At 42.5% G+C, this 13,410-nt stretch overlaps 1 protein-coding gene and 1 long non-coding RNA gene across 2 annotated transcripts in view; both read left to right on the forward strand.

Annotated features, from left to right (window-relative positions):
* LOC310851240 overlaps positions 1-13,410 on the forward strand; it is a 984,470-nt gene that overhangs the window by 499,120 nt on the left and 471,940 nt on the right. The gene's annotated exons all lie outside the window — the stretch shown is intronic.
* The window catches only part of SLC4A5 (solute carrier family 4 member 5), a 77,551-nt gene that overhangs the window by 20,141 nt on the left and 44,000 nt on the right, over positions 1-13,410 (forward strand). The window contains exons 4-5 of the mRNA XM_083753190.1: positions 4,367-4,496; positions 11,402-11,562. Coding sequence (XP_083609316.1) covers positions 4,367-4,496; positions 11,402-11,562 — 291 coding nt within the window. The remainder of the gene's footprint in view (positions 1-4,366; positions 4,497-11,401; positions 11,563-13,410) is intronic.

Genomic DNA, 13,410 nt, shown 5'->3' on the forward strand with positions numbered 1-13,410 from the left:
GAAATTGAAGAAGGAAAGGAGAGAGAGAAAGCGGGGGGGGGGGGAGATGGGGGTGCCGAGGAGAGGAAAAACTGAGGGCCCATCAACAGTAAAATCTTAGAGCAAGTTGTTGTTGTTAAAATTAATATACCGCCCTTCATAAAAAGATCTCAGGGCAGTTTACAAGTGGTTTAATCCACCAAACTCTCAAGGAAATCTGGGGACTGTTGTTTATTTAGTAAAGGTGCTGGGAACCTGCCTTTCAGCAGTCACACACGGCTCTGTCGGGTTATTTCAGAGACGATGCCAGGCCAAATTGGTTGCTTAGCCAAGGAACAGCTTCTTTTTGTTAGTTTTTATTCAAGTTTTGTTTTGTTACAATAAAAATAGATAAACATGGAAAGGTACATTTGTTGTATCTACTTTCAGTTTGTATGGTTTTTCAGAGTTTGATGGCATTTAGTGATTACATTTAGTGATTTACATTTATCTATTTTGTCATATACATCTTGCATGAGGGAAAAGGGAGGAGGAAAGAGAGAGTATTGTTCTATTGTCTGCTGCTAGTGTAGGGGTTTGTGTCAGCATCACACGGGTAGTCCTTTGTTTATGTACAGTCATACCTTGGGTTGAGAACGCTGTGGGTTGTGCATCTTTGGGTTGCCGACCGCGCCAAACCCAGAAGTACTGGAATGGGGTACTTCCAGGTTTTGGTGCTCGCACATGCGCAGAAGTGCAAAATGACGTCACGCGCATGCACAGAAGTGCTGAATCACGTCACGCGCAGACACAAACACGGCGCTGCAGGTTGCAAACGTGCCTCCCGCATGGATCACATTCGCAACCCAAGGTATGACTGTCTTTATTTCTTTTTATTGATATATACCTGAAGTATACCTGAAGGAGCGTCTCCACCCCCACCATTCTGCCCGGACGCTGAGGTCCAGCGCCGAGGGCCTTCTGGCGGTTCCCTCATTGCAAGAAGCAAAGCTACAGGGAACCAGGCAGAGGGCCTTCTCGGTAGTGGCGCCCACCCTGTGGAACGCCCTTCCAGCAGATGTCAAAGCGATAAACAACTACCTGACATTCAGAAGACATCTTAAGGCAGCCCTGTTCAGGGAAGTTTTTAACGTGTGATATTTTATTGTATTTTTGGTTTTTATTTTTATGGAAGCCGCCCAGAGTGGCTGGGGAGGCCCAGCCAGATGGGCGGGGTATAAATAATAAATTATTATTATTATTATTATTATTATTATTATTATTATTATTATTATTACTGCAAGAGGTTGGAAGTCCCAGATATGTTTGTTGTGCTCTGTTGATTGCAGTGTGGCTTGTTTGTGTGTGCAGGGGGGGTGGGTTGTTGGATGAAGTTAACCATACTGAGTCATATGCTGTTGGGGAGGAGAGGTTGTGCTGTCTTTTTGTGTGGTGTGTGTGATAAAGGGAAGCCATACTGAGATGAAGGTGTCCTCCTTGCTTATCCTCATGGTATTTTTAGTTTGTTGGTTAACTTCTCTAGTAGGGCTGTTTTCCATACATTTTGGTACCAGTGGTCTATGTTCACTCCTCATAGCTCCTTCCAGTGTCTAGTTATGATATTTCTAGCTGCTGCAAGTAACTTATGAGTTCCTTGTTTTGTGTGTGTGTGTGTGTGTGTGTGTGTGTGTGTGTGTGTGTGCGCTGTCCTGGAGTTGCTTCTATTACCTGTTTTGTTATTTTGGAAATTTCCTGCAGCCCTGATATCCAGAAAGATTGAACTTTGGGGCATTTCCACCACATGTGGGCGTGTGTGTCTATGGAAGTGCAGTCTCTCCAACATTTAGATGAGGTTCCTGGGTGTATGAGTGCCAGCTTCCATGTTGCTATGTACCATCTATGCATAAGATTTAGGGTGAGTTCTCTCCCTAAGTAATATAAGTAACAAATTATTATTATTATTATTATTATTATTATTATTATTATTATTATTATTATCACCACCACCACCACCACCACTACTACTACTACTGGCTGAGATGGATTTAAAGGGTGGTCTATAGGCTAGACCATTGGGTAGTGTTTAATTCATATCCTATGTCATGGTTTTTAATTGTGGTAAGAGGGTTTGTAGAGTCTTGGCTTTTATATATTGTAGAGGCCACCCCTTTATTCTGTCCCTCTGTTGTTAGGAGGAGTTTCTCAAAGCTTGTCAGTGGCCTGGTGGCTGCTGTTTTTGTAGCTGGGTTGTTTAGGAAGGCTTGTAGTTGGTGCTAGAGCCAGCCAGAGTATTCAAGTGTCCCCTAGTTTATCTTGTATTTCCCATGTTGATATGGGGTTGTAATTTTTGTAAAAGTCGGTAGGCAATATAGCCTTTAGTTTGCCAGGTTTTTATTTGGATGCTTTGGGATTCTTGGTGGAATAGCGGGTGTTGGGCCAGGGGAATGAGTGGTGATGGGAATGGGACCAGTTTTCTTGCTTTTTCCTCCCATGCTTTAAGAAGGCATTGTGTGGATCCATTTAGTGTTGTGGGAATTTCCTTAGTTTGTTTTGGAGGAATGGATTCGCTGTAGAGGGTGGGTGTTTCTGGTTTTATCTATCTTCATGTGCACCCATTGTTTCATTTCGTCTTCCAGGATGTATGGGATTATGTGATGCACTTTGTTGGTCATGTAGCCAAGGAACAGCCTTATTGCAAAAAGAACAGTCTAGAACAAAACTTTCCAAACTTTTCATGTTGGTGACACACCTTTTATGCATCATTTCGTGACACACTAATTCAGTTTTACTAGTAAACCAGCAGGCTGCCCACTCCCTTTCCAGTCCTGGGCGGGGCATGGAGAGCATTTGTGTGGCACACCTACACACCGCAGCCGACACACTAATGTATCATGACACACAGTTTGGAAAGCTCTGGTCCAGAACAACAGCATGGCTCATGGCCTCAGCTGGACACAGTGCCACCTATTGTTGGAAGGACAGTATAACAGTTAAACCTACACCACAATTTACAAAGATTACAGTGGATGCTCAGGTTACGAGCGTGATCTGTGCAGGAAGCACATTTGCGACCCGCAGCACCACGTCTGCGCACGCACAGGTTGGGATTTGGCGTTTCTGCGCAAGTGCCGAAACCCAGAAGTAACCCATTCCGGTACTTTCAGGTTCGGCGCGGTGCACAACCCAAAATTGCACAACCCGAAGCGTCTGTAACCCGAGGTATGACTGTACTGTAATTGGAGGGAAGGTATTGCAGTCAATCCTGCCTTAAATATACTGATGGGAGTTGTAGTCAAAAACAGCTGGAGGCACCAAGCTAGGAAAGGCTCTCACTACCACCAAAAGCAGATTAGGTTTGGGTTAGCTCAGCCCCACTGACAAGGTTCAAGGTGGGACCTCCGAAGAGTATATTAGCATTTCACCATAGCTACATTCCTTGCAACAAACCCTACTCTTTTACTTGATCTTTAATTGAACCCTCCAGCCCAAGGAGCCTTTCCCAGACCATGAAATTGAAAAATAGCAGAAGCAGCTGGAAAGAGAGTAGCTCAGGGATAGTTGAAAATAAATAAATTATAAGTTGTGTGTCCTTGTTTCTCATTTTGATCCTTTTAAATGGTTTTATATGTTTTGTGGTATTTTATGCATTGTGATTTGCTGTTATTTTTATTGATTAGTAATTATTTATTGTAATTGATAAGTGTAAACCGTTTAATTATTATTTGCTGATGTTTAATTTTACTGTTTCCTATTGGATTCTAATAGATTATTGAATATTGCTTTTTTATAATATTTTATTTTTCCATTCAACAATATTTTAACAACAAACTATAAATATAAACAAATTCAACCCGCTTTTTCTTTTACTTCGCTCCTCCCCTCTGTGTGGTTCCTCATTTTATATTGTAATCTTATTGCATAACCAATTCAAAACTATTTACAAATGTAACATTTTCGCTCCCTTTAAGTTATTTCTTACTGTTCATGTTTATGTCTATCCTGCTAGTGTTTTTAATTGTTTAAAATTTGTTTTCATATACAACATTATATGTTGTAGTCTTGTTGGAACCGCCCTGAGACCTCTGGGTATAGGGCAGTGTATAAGTTGAATTAATAATAATAATACTGAATATTGCTTTATTTCATATAAGTTGTTTATTTTAAAGTTATTGTGTCTTTTTATATTGGATCAGATTGTTACTATTAATGTTTTATTTTATTTTTATTATTTTTATGTGTGTTGGAAGCTGTCCGGAGTGACTGGGGAAACCCAGCCAGGTGGGCAGGGTGTAAATAAAACATCATCACCATCTCTTCTAGATGGTTTTCTAGAGCAATTGAACTGAAAATTTGGAACATGTGAATAGCACCTGCCTGCCACTGATTCTCTTTTCCAATCTTGGCTCAGTGTCTCCAGCTGCTGAACGCCTCCGGTATATCCTGGGTGAAGATGACGACCCCCCCAACCCCACCCTGTTCACTGAGATGGACACGCTCCAGCATGATGGAGAAGAAATGGAGTGGAAGGAATCAGCCAGGTATGGGGAAAGCTGGAGAGTTGTAAGCAGCTGCTTCTCTTGGGTGACTCACACATTTTCCTCCTGAGGTATGCGCTCTTGAAGGAAGAAGGCCTTTGCTGGAGGCAGGCCATAATTTTTAAGAGAGTAGAACCTGGTTTGCGAGATGCCTTGATTCACAGTCTTCTTTGCCACACTGTCACTTCTGGGCAAACTATTTTATTTTTTTTAAAGTAATATTTATTGAAGTTTTAAAGGTTACAAAAAGAAAAGAAGAAAAAACACCAAATTAAACAAAAACAAGGCAACACATCACAATAAAAAAACAGAAAAATAGAAACAATTAAAAAACAAATCGAACCTTCCCATAACTTATCTTTCATTTGCTTGTTTCCTTGACCTCCTCACACCTCCCTTTTTTGTATTCTAGTTCGGTTAGCTATTTCAGCAAATCTTTCCCATCTTTTCCAATTTTTGTCCTGTAATTTATCTTAATATTAATGTAGCTTTACTTTCCCTCCTTTCACCAATTAACAGTCTGTTTTTTCCTAAACCTTTGTAACATTTCTGCTAAAATCACATAAGTTCATTCCAACATCATTCTAACATCATTAATTTTACAATGTTTCTGTAAATAGTCTTTAAATTTCCTCCAATCTTCCTCCACTGACTCTTCTCCCTGGTCTCGGATTCTGCCAGTCCTTTCCGCCAGTTCCATATAGTCCATCACCATTCTTCCCGGGTGGGTAGATCTTGTGTCTTCCAATACTTTGCAATAAGTATTCTTGCTGCTGTTGTGGCATACATAAAGAAAGTTCTATCCTTCTTTGGCACCAATTGGCCGACCCACTTCTGGGCAAACTAAAAGCTGCAAAATATTATTTATCAGGGGTAAAAGGATTATTACCCTGTCCAGTGATCCAAAGTGTGGGTGTGTGGAGAAAGCTATTGAAAGCTTTCAGTCCTAGCCTGTTTCATATGCTCATTGCTTTCTGTTTTGCAACCAGAACAGAAATTAACACCCCGAAAGCTGGTTCACACATAACAGGATCCTTCATGGAGGGGAGGTTCTATTGAAGGCTACCAGCCAGGGCGGTCCTGCTCTGCCTTCACAGTTGGAGGCAGCAATGCTTCTGAAGACCAACTGCTGGAGACCAGAGGGGGGGGGGAATGCTCTTGTATTTGGGTCCCAAAGGTGTCTGGTCATCCCCTGTAAGATCATGCTACTGAACTCGATGGGCCATTGGCCTGATCTAGAAAGCTCTTCTTATGTTCTTAAATCCATTCCTCTGCTACTGGGCTCAGGCTTGGAGCTGATTTTGAGGGCTGCAGATTGGCCAACCCCGTTTAAGAGTTTCCTTTACCATTTCCTTCCTGCATGGAGGCTGCAGCCAAATTCAGTGACTTTCCCCTGCCCCCACATACACACACTGTTTCCCCAGTTGGCACCCAATCTCCTCTGGCCATCTCCCGCAAACTTAGAGCTCTCAGAGTGAGATCCTAAGCACATTTACTAAGAAGTAAGCCACAGTGGAGTTTGCTTTCAAGGAAATAGGCTGTTGAGTCTGAATTAAACATTATCTTGGCAGTGTACAAGTCACTTCCCTTAGGCCAGCCCCATGCTGATCTGGTAGCACAAATCTGAACTATGTGAATACCATATTTTTCGCTCTATAAGATGCACCAGACCACAAGACGCACCTAGTTTTTGGAGGAGGAAAACAAGAAAAAAATATTCTGAATCTCAGAAGCCAGAACAACAAGAGGGATTGCTGCGCAGCGAAAGCAGCAATCCCTCTTGCTGTTCTGGCTTCTGTGATAGCTGCGCAGCCTGCATTCGCTCCATAAGACGCACACACATTTCCCCTTACTTTTTAGGAGGGAAAAAGTAAGTCTTATAGAGCAAAAAATACAGTAAGTCACAAGAAAAAGCCACCTTGGTGTGAGCCTTATTTGCAGCCAGCAGTTAAAGAGTTAACTTTGCTCTTTTATTGCAAACCAATAAAGTAAACCTTTTAAAAGCCCCATAACTTTTATCAAAGTATTAGAGAGAATGCAAGATGTCCTTACTTTATTGAATTACCAGCTTACTAACGTTTTTCACACAAACGAAATCTACATGGAATTTCCTTTCCAGCTGAGGCTTTATAACCAGTCGTTTTTTCATTATTATTATTATTTACTAAATTTCACATCCTGTGTTTGAGCAGCGGGGAGGGGGGAAGAGTCGGGGACTCGAATAGCAGGTTTGAGCCCAGCTGAGCCTCTCAATGCTGAAGAACAAAGGGATTTGTGGGTGTTTATGCCATGTTTAAATGGGATCAATGCCGTGAGGTCAGGCAGTTAATAAGATAGATTTTGATTAACTCTGTCTCCCTCTGCCCCACATGCCCCGCAGTGGCTCCAAGCTTGCACCATATAATGACCTTGTCTAATGTGCTCCCTCAGTGCCAGGAGGGACGGGGCAGGCAGAACCTTCATACTTGGGTTTTGTATTCAGAATAGCTCCTGTATATCAGAGCTGCCAAAAGCCATTTTCCTGTTGTGTGAAAGCACAAATATAATGCAGAAATTAAAACTAGGGAAATGTCAGGAAAACAGAACAAATTGCCATATGAATGCAGCCAATAACTCAAAATATTGGAAAGGGAAAAGGCTGCTCCAGAGAACCAAGAAGAGGGGTGGTCCCTGACCGTCCGCATTCTAGGATGGGTGACCATCCGCATTCTAGGTAGCTGTGATAATGATTGTTTAAGAAGAATGTCTAGTGTGGTTATCAAGGAGGAGGAGGAGATTTTCAAAAGCAAGGAGTTTTCTTCCTAGCACACGGGTTAACAATGTAGAGACTCTGCTGGGCAATACTGAAAAGCCCCCAGAAAAGGCAACAGCCATGCTCTGGATAAACACAGCTTGAGTGAGCCCTACATAACAGAAACATCTTAATCCCTGGTTTCTAAGCAGAGCCCGCCCAAGAAAATTCGCTGAGTTAGGCAAAAGGCAAGAGAACATTGTTGTGCTTCTTGGGGGCTTTCCTATATAGACACTTGGGTGGCCGCTTTGAGAACAGAGTGCTGGACCAGGTGGGCTCTTGGCTTGATCCAGCACGCTCTCCTTATATTCTTGAGAGAGAGAGAGACATAGCTCTGCTCTAACAGAGGAGAATATTGTGGGAGAGAAGCTAAGGGCCTGTTACTGCGACCTCCCAGCGTAACGCTGCTTGAGGTGATCTCCAGAAGGTAGGGCCGTCCTGTCACAGCCGTGCTAGATTGCAGGTGCTTTCAGTGAATACATTTCAGTGAGTCCCAGAAGGTTGTGCTAGCCCCCAAACCCTCTTTGCATTCAAGTTCCACTCACAGACTTCCTGGAGGAATATGACTGGCCACTGTGAGAACAGGATGCGACACTGGATGAGTCCTTGGCTTGTTACTGCAGTGAGACTCTTCTTACATTATTGCGTTCTTAAAAATCACATGTCCCCTATCATGTATCTATTATGACAGGGCAGGATACTGTCCATTGAACATGTGGAGATTAAGCCATCAAACACTCATAGGTTACTGTTTCCAGGGTGAGAGCGCTGTGCATTTCCTATTCTACAAACAAAATGCCAATGGCTGAAACCGTTCGAATTTCTGTACCACTGCCACAGTCCACGAGGCTTTCTGCTTGCCTCTCTTTGTCAGCATTTTAGCATTGCCAGCTCAGGATTTCCGCTCTCCTTGACTTAGGAATCCAGATCAGGAATTTAGCTGCAGGGTGCCTAGGCTTCGCTTCGCATAGTAAAAGGCTGGTGCTTTGCAAATGAACCTTTGGCAAGTCAAAATAGGAATTTTCATCCTCAGAGCCCGGCACCAATCAAAATGGCACAGTTGCTTTAAATAGAAAGCTCCCATCCTAGAACAACCTAACTTGGGGCTTAGCCGTACCAAAGGCAGATCTAGGAGCCACTGAAATTTGGGGTGCCAGGGCCTGCCACTGGCCACGCTTCCCTCTGCGCTTTTCAGGCATGTTCTGTGTTTTCAAGCTCCGTGTCTGAGTGTCTTTTTTGCTCTGGAGCTTTCCCTGCAAAAACCCACTATTTAAAGCTGAATTGGAGCAAATACATTCTATGGAAATTCCAAATAAGGCTTGGTTTCCAGACCATTGATCATCTTGGTCGCCCTCCTCTACACACGTTCCAGCTTGTCAATATCCTTCTTAAATTATGGTGCCCAGAACTGGACACAGGACTCCAGGTGGCATCTGACCAAGGCAGAATAGAGTGGGACTATGACTTCCCTCGATGTGGACACTAGACTTCTGTTGATCCAGCCTAGAATAGCATTAGCCTTTTTTGCTGCTTCATCACACTTGATGACATCTCCCAGTGGCTTCAGAGAGATGGTAAATGGCACCTAAAGATATTTCTGTCAGCTGTGTTAGGACCCACAGTCATGGAGGCTGGTCCATTAGGACAAATGAGGCACTGGCCACCAAATGCCGTCTGCTCTCAGCCAGCCCCCACCCACCTGCCTGTTTCCTTACATTCCTTACAGAGTGACTCTGCCTGTCATTGGTTCTGACTCCACCTGCTGGTGGTCCCAGCCACCACTTGCCCACAGGCAAGGCAGCCATTCAACTCTGTAGTTCTCCAGCTAGTTGAAAGCTGAGAAACTTTCACAGCCTGCTCTTTGTTCTGGATTAAATTGCAAAACAGGAGCATATTTTATGAGCATTTATTAGGGTTATTTTGTTTTGCTCTAATAATTCTGAAGCAATATTATCAAGATAGGCTAAACATTTGCCTCTTTGAATAAAGGGATTTGCACCTTTGGCATGCATACCTGGTACAGAGGAGCGTAGAACCAGTGAGTTGGCCACATATCAAAGCATTCCTGAAGTACATGTGCTTTGAAATGTGTGTGCTGGGGGTGGGAAAGGGAAGGACTTCTCTGCCCTCCTTTGCCTAAAAATGGCACATCAACAAGCAAGAAACATTACAGCTCACTGCAATGGTCCTACTTTCCTGGTTATATACAGTACTGCAATGCTAAGGGGGTAGGGATGGGGGAGTAAAAAGAGAATATTCATGTCTACACACCCCACTTTTATTTGTTATACTTGCATTGCACACAGAAAGATAACAACAGCCATGTTTAAAATGTGTTGCCTTTGACTTGTAGTGCCTTCTTCCACAGATGCTTTGGATCACAACTCATTATGTACTTCTGTGACACGGGTCACTTCCAGACAAACTGTTTTTTGGGCACTCATCCTGCACTGTTTGTACAAAGTGTGCAGGGAGGTTATTCAGCCTTTGTTGTGCAGTCATTCTGATTTCCCCATTTCTGTGCACATGCCTGGCTCCTGTGTTCTGAGGAGAATTTGCAAAGGAAGACTTGATGTTAATTGGTTGTATAGCACAATCCGTATTCATGATCCTTTACAAATTATGAAAAGGAAGGTCCCTGCTACAAGGTGGTTACAGCCTAAGGCCCCCTCTGCAGTATACATTTAAAGCAGGGTCATATGTACCACTTTGAACTGTCATGGCTTCCCCCAAAGAATCATGGGAACTGTAATCTGTCCAGGGTGGTGAGGGTTTTTAGGAGATCCATATCCCCACCCCCATGTCCAGAAGGTTTAACAATCAATCCCTCTTCTCAGAGAACTCAGGGAAGTGCATCTCTGCAAGGTGAATAGGGGTCTCCTATCCACTCTCAGCACCCTTAACAAATGACAGTTCCCTTGATTCTTTGTGGAAAGCCATGGCTGTGGCCAAGTGGCATGAGGATCAGGATCAAATCATACCATATCACTTCCCCACAAAGAAATCAGAATGAATTCTGATGGAAAGATGTCAGATTCCAAATTTACATAGGGAGCTAAGTGACTAAATGCACACACCCTTAAGCAAGAAGGAGTTTGAAAGTAAAATTTTGGGTCTGCCAAAATGGAGCTCTTCTGCTGTTTTATTGATTCTTGTAGAAATAAATAAAACTTTGGTCCAGACTTTTGGACATACTGTTTTTAAAAGTACCCCCTCCCTTATGTAGGATCACTTGTAATGATTTCTTTAAAGCAGTAGTTTATAACTGAATGATAGTTGTATGGCGCTCTTCCAGATGACCTGTTTATTAAGCGTTCATCCTTATATATAGCCCAAAGTGGTTGTGTATGGTTATATGACATTGCTGTTTATTGAGCAACACTCATTTGGATTTGTTTGCATGGGGGTTATATTCATCGCCCAGTATCACCATCATCGTTCTAGTGCATTTTCCCGTTACTTTTCATAACATAAAAGCATTGGGGAGTTGTTTCATTTTTGAGAGTGGACTTGGAGCACAGGGGCTCCAAAAGCACTTTAATTGCGCAGCCTAAATTTGCTGGTGTACAATTTAATTATACGTATCTACAAATTAGTGACAGTCCTCAAGTGGCCATAAATCATTAAATGGCCCTAGTACCAGCCATGCAACAGACGTATCATTTTGCTTAACAAAAAGATGACTGCCTTGCATTGATTATTTGGTTATTACTATTGGGAACAACAACAACAACTATAGCAAATACTCTTAAAATACACTGTATGTTTTTGCAGTTTTATCCTGAATGCTGCCAAAAGTGAAAATCTCCCCTTGCCTCTTAACAGAACTTGCCTCTTAACAGAACTTAAGCATGCTGTTCCAAGAGACATTTACTGTGTGATTGCACCAACTATATTGTTGGTGGCAACCAGCTCAGACCTCACACACTGAGCTTATCTGGTAGACTGAAATACAACAATAGGCTTGATTACCTTACTCCCAAGGGGAGAGGGATTGCCCTAGCTATGCCTATGGCATTAACCCCTTCATGCATTTATAAGACATGTTGGTCATCCCACATGTGTATCATTTATGCTGAGCACTATTCATGTCTCATCTCCTTCATCTTTGTTTCAGGTGGATTAAGTTTGAAGAGAAGGTAGAAGAAGGAGGGGAAAGATGGAGCAAACCACACGTGTCAACCTTATCTTTGCATAGCCTCTTTGAGTTACGCACTTGCCTGCAGACGGGTACCGTGCTGCTCGATCTAGATGGCTACTCCTTGCCGCAAATAATAGGTATGAACCTCAGACATGCAACTATAAGCACAATCCACTCAGAAGCTGCTGAGCAAATCAGTGAGGCATTTGGAAGTTACTGCTGAGATTCCTGCATTGCAGGAGGTTTGACTAGATGACCCTGGGTGCCTTCCAACTCTATGATTCTGTGATTCAACCAATAATGAGGGGTGGTGTCAGGACCATGAACTGTAATGTATTTCAGTCAATAGGAAGAGTCCTGCTAGATCAGGCCAAAGGAGGACCCATCTAGCCCTTCATCCTATTTTCACCATGGCCAACCAGGTGCCCCAATGGGAATCCTGCAGGTGGGGCCTGAGAACAGTGGTCCTCTCCCCACTTGTCATTCCCAGCAGCTGATCTTTCAGAGACATTCTGACTCAGACAGTGGAGATAGAACATAATTGTGGCTATTATTATTTATTAAGCTTACTATCTATTTTTACAAAAGCAACTCAAAGTGATTCACAACAAGCAGTAGCTATTGATAGCTTTATCATCCATGATTTTGTCTAATCCTCTTTTAAAGCTACCCAGGTTGGTGACCAATGCCATGACTAGTCCAGTGTTTCCCGAAGTGGGCAATACTTTCCCCTGGGGGTGCTGGGACAATCCAGGGGGCTGTAGTAGCCTGGGTGCAACTGGGGGGCATTGAATCAAAATACGGAGGCAGAGGAAGCATAAAGAAACAAGAGAAGAAAATTTTGAAAAACCATTCATACATGTTTCATCTATTGTGTAATGACGCTTAACACCAGATCAGGTGCTGTTGCAGGATGGCAAAAAACGCTTCTCCTGTCCTGCTGGAGGCGTGGGGTTTTCCTGGGCTTGGGGGAACCCTTTTTGGCTTTCCCCAGGCCCAGGAAGTGGATTGCTGCTTGCCTGCCTATTTGGCCCTGTCAGATGGATTGGACTGAGCCGGCAGTCTTTACTCCAGTCTGCCCCATGGGTTTTAATAAATTTCAAGCTTCCAGGTGCCTTATTTACAACATCTTTCTTTACTATATTGTAGGACATAGGTAGAAACTAGAGAAACATAAAGAAGACAAATTTATCACTTCTTCTTTTGTTTGCTTAAAGGAGGTAGATTTCCAGGGGGCACTGAGTATTTTATTTTTTCTGAAAAGGGGATTTTATTGTTTGTGTGGCTACAACCCTTTGTCCTCCAGTAGCAGCCATGGGCAGCAAACAACAAAGTAATAAAACAGTGCAATTAAAAATAAAACAAAAACTTCCTTAGAAAATTTAAAATAACTAAGAATATACTTTTAAAAATTAAAACGTTAGGAACATCTAATTAAAAAAACAAACCAGTCACATACTGTCACAGCTAATAATTTCTAGGTTGCTAGGCGTCTTTCAGTCATCAAGTATCTGGGTGAACAGGAATGTTTTAATATCCCTCCTGCATGTTAATAGTGGGGGGGGGGGGGCAAGCACACCTCAACCAGGACACTCCACAGATTGGGAACCACCACTGCCATGAATAAGTCCCTGTCACGGGTCAGTGGGTTAGTGAAATCACTATCAAAATGGCAAAATCCTGAGTTATCAGCATGTACTTCTAGGAACTGGGTGGTCAAATATCTTTACCAACCATACTAGCACTCAGTAATCCATTCTAAGTGTGACTGTGAATGTAATAATAATAATAATAATAATAATAATAATAATAATAATAATAATAATTTTATTTTTACCCCACCCTCCCTAGCCAAGACTGGGCTCAGGGCAGCTAACAACCAATAATAAAAACAAGTTAATTGAAATACAACTTAAAAACAAAATTAAAATACCACATTAAAAAACACACACACATTTCTTAGTCTCTTGACATGCTATTCATCC

Source organism: Podarcis gaigeae (genome assembly GCF_964106915.1).
Source record: "Podarcis gaigeae genome assembly, chromosome: 8".
Classification (NCBI taxonomy): domain Eukaryota; kingdom Metazoa; phylum Chordata; class Lepidosauria; order Squamata; family Lacertidae; genus Podarcis; species Podarcis gaigeae.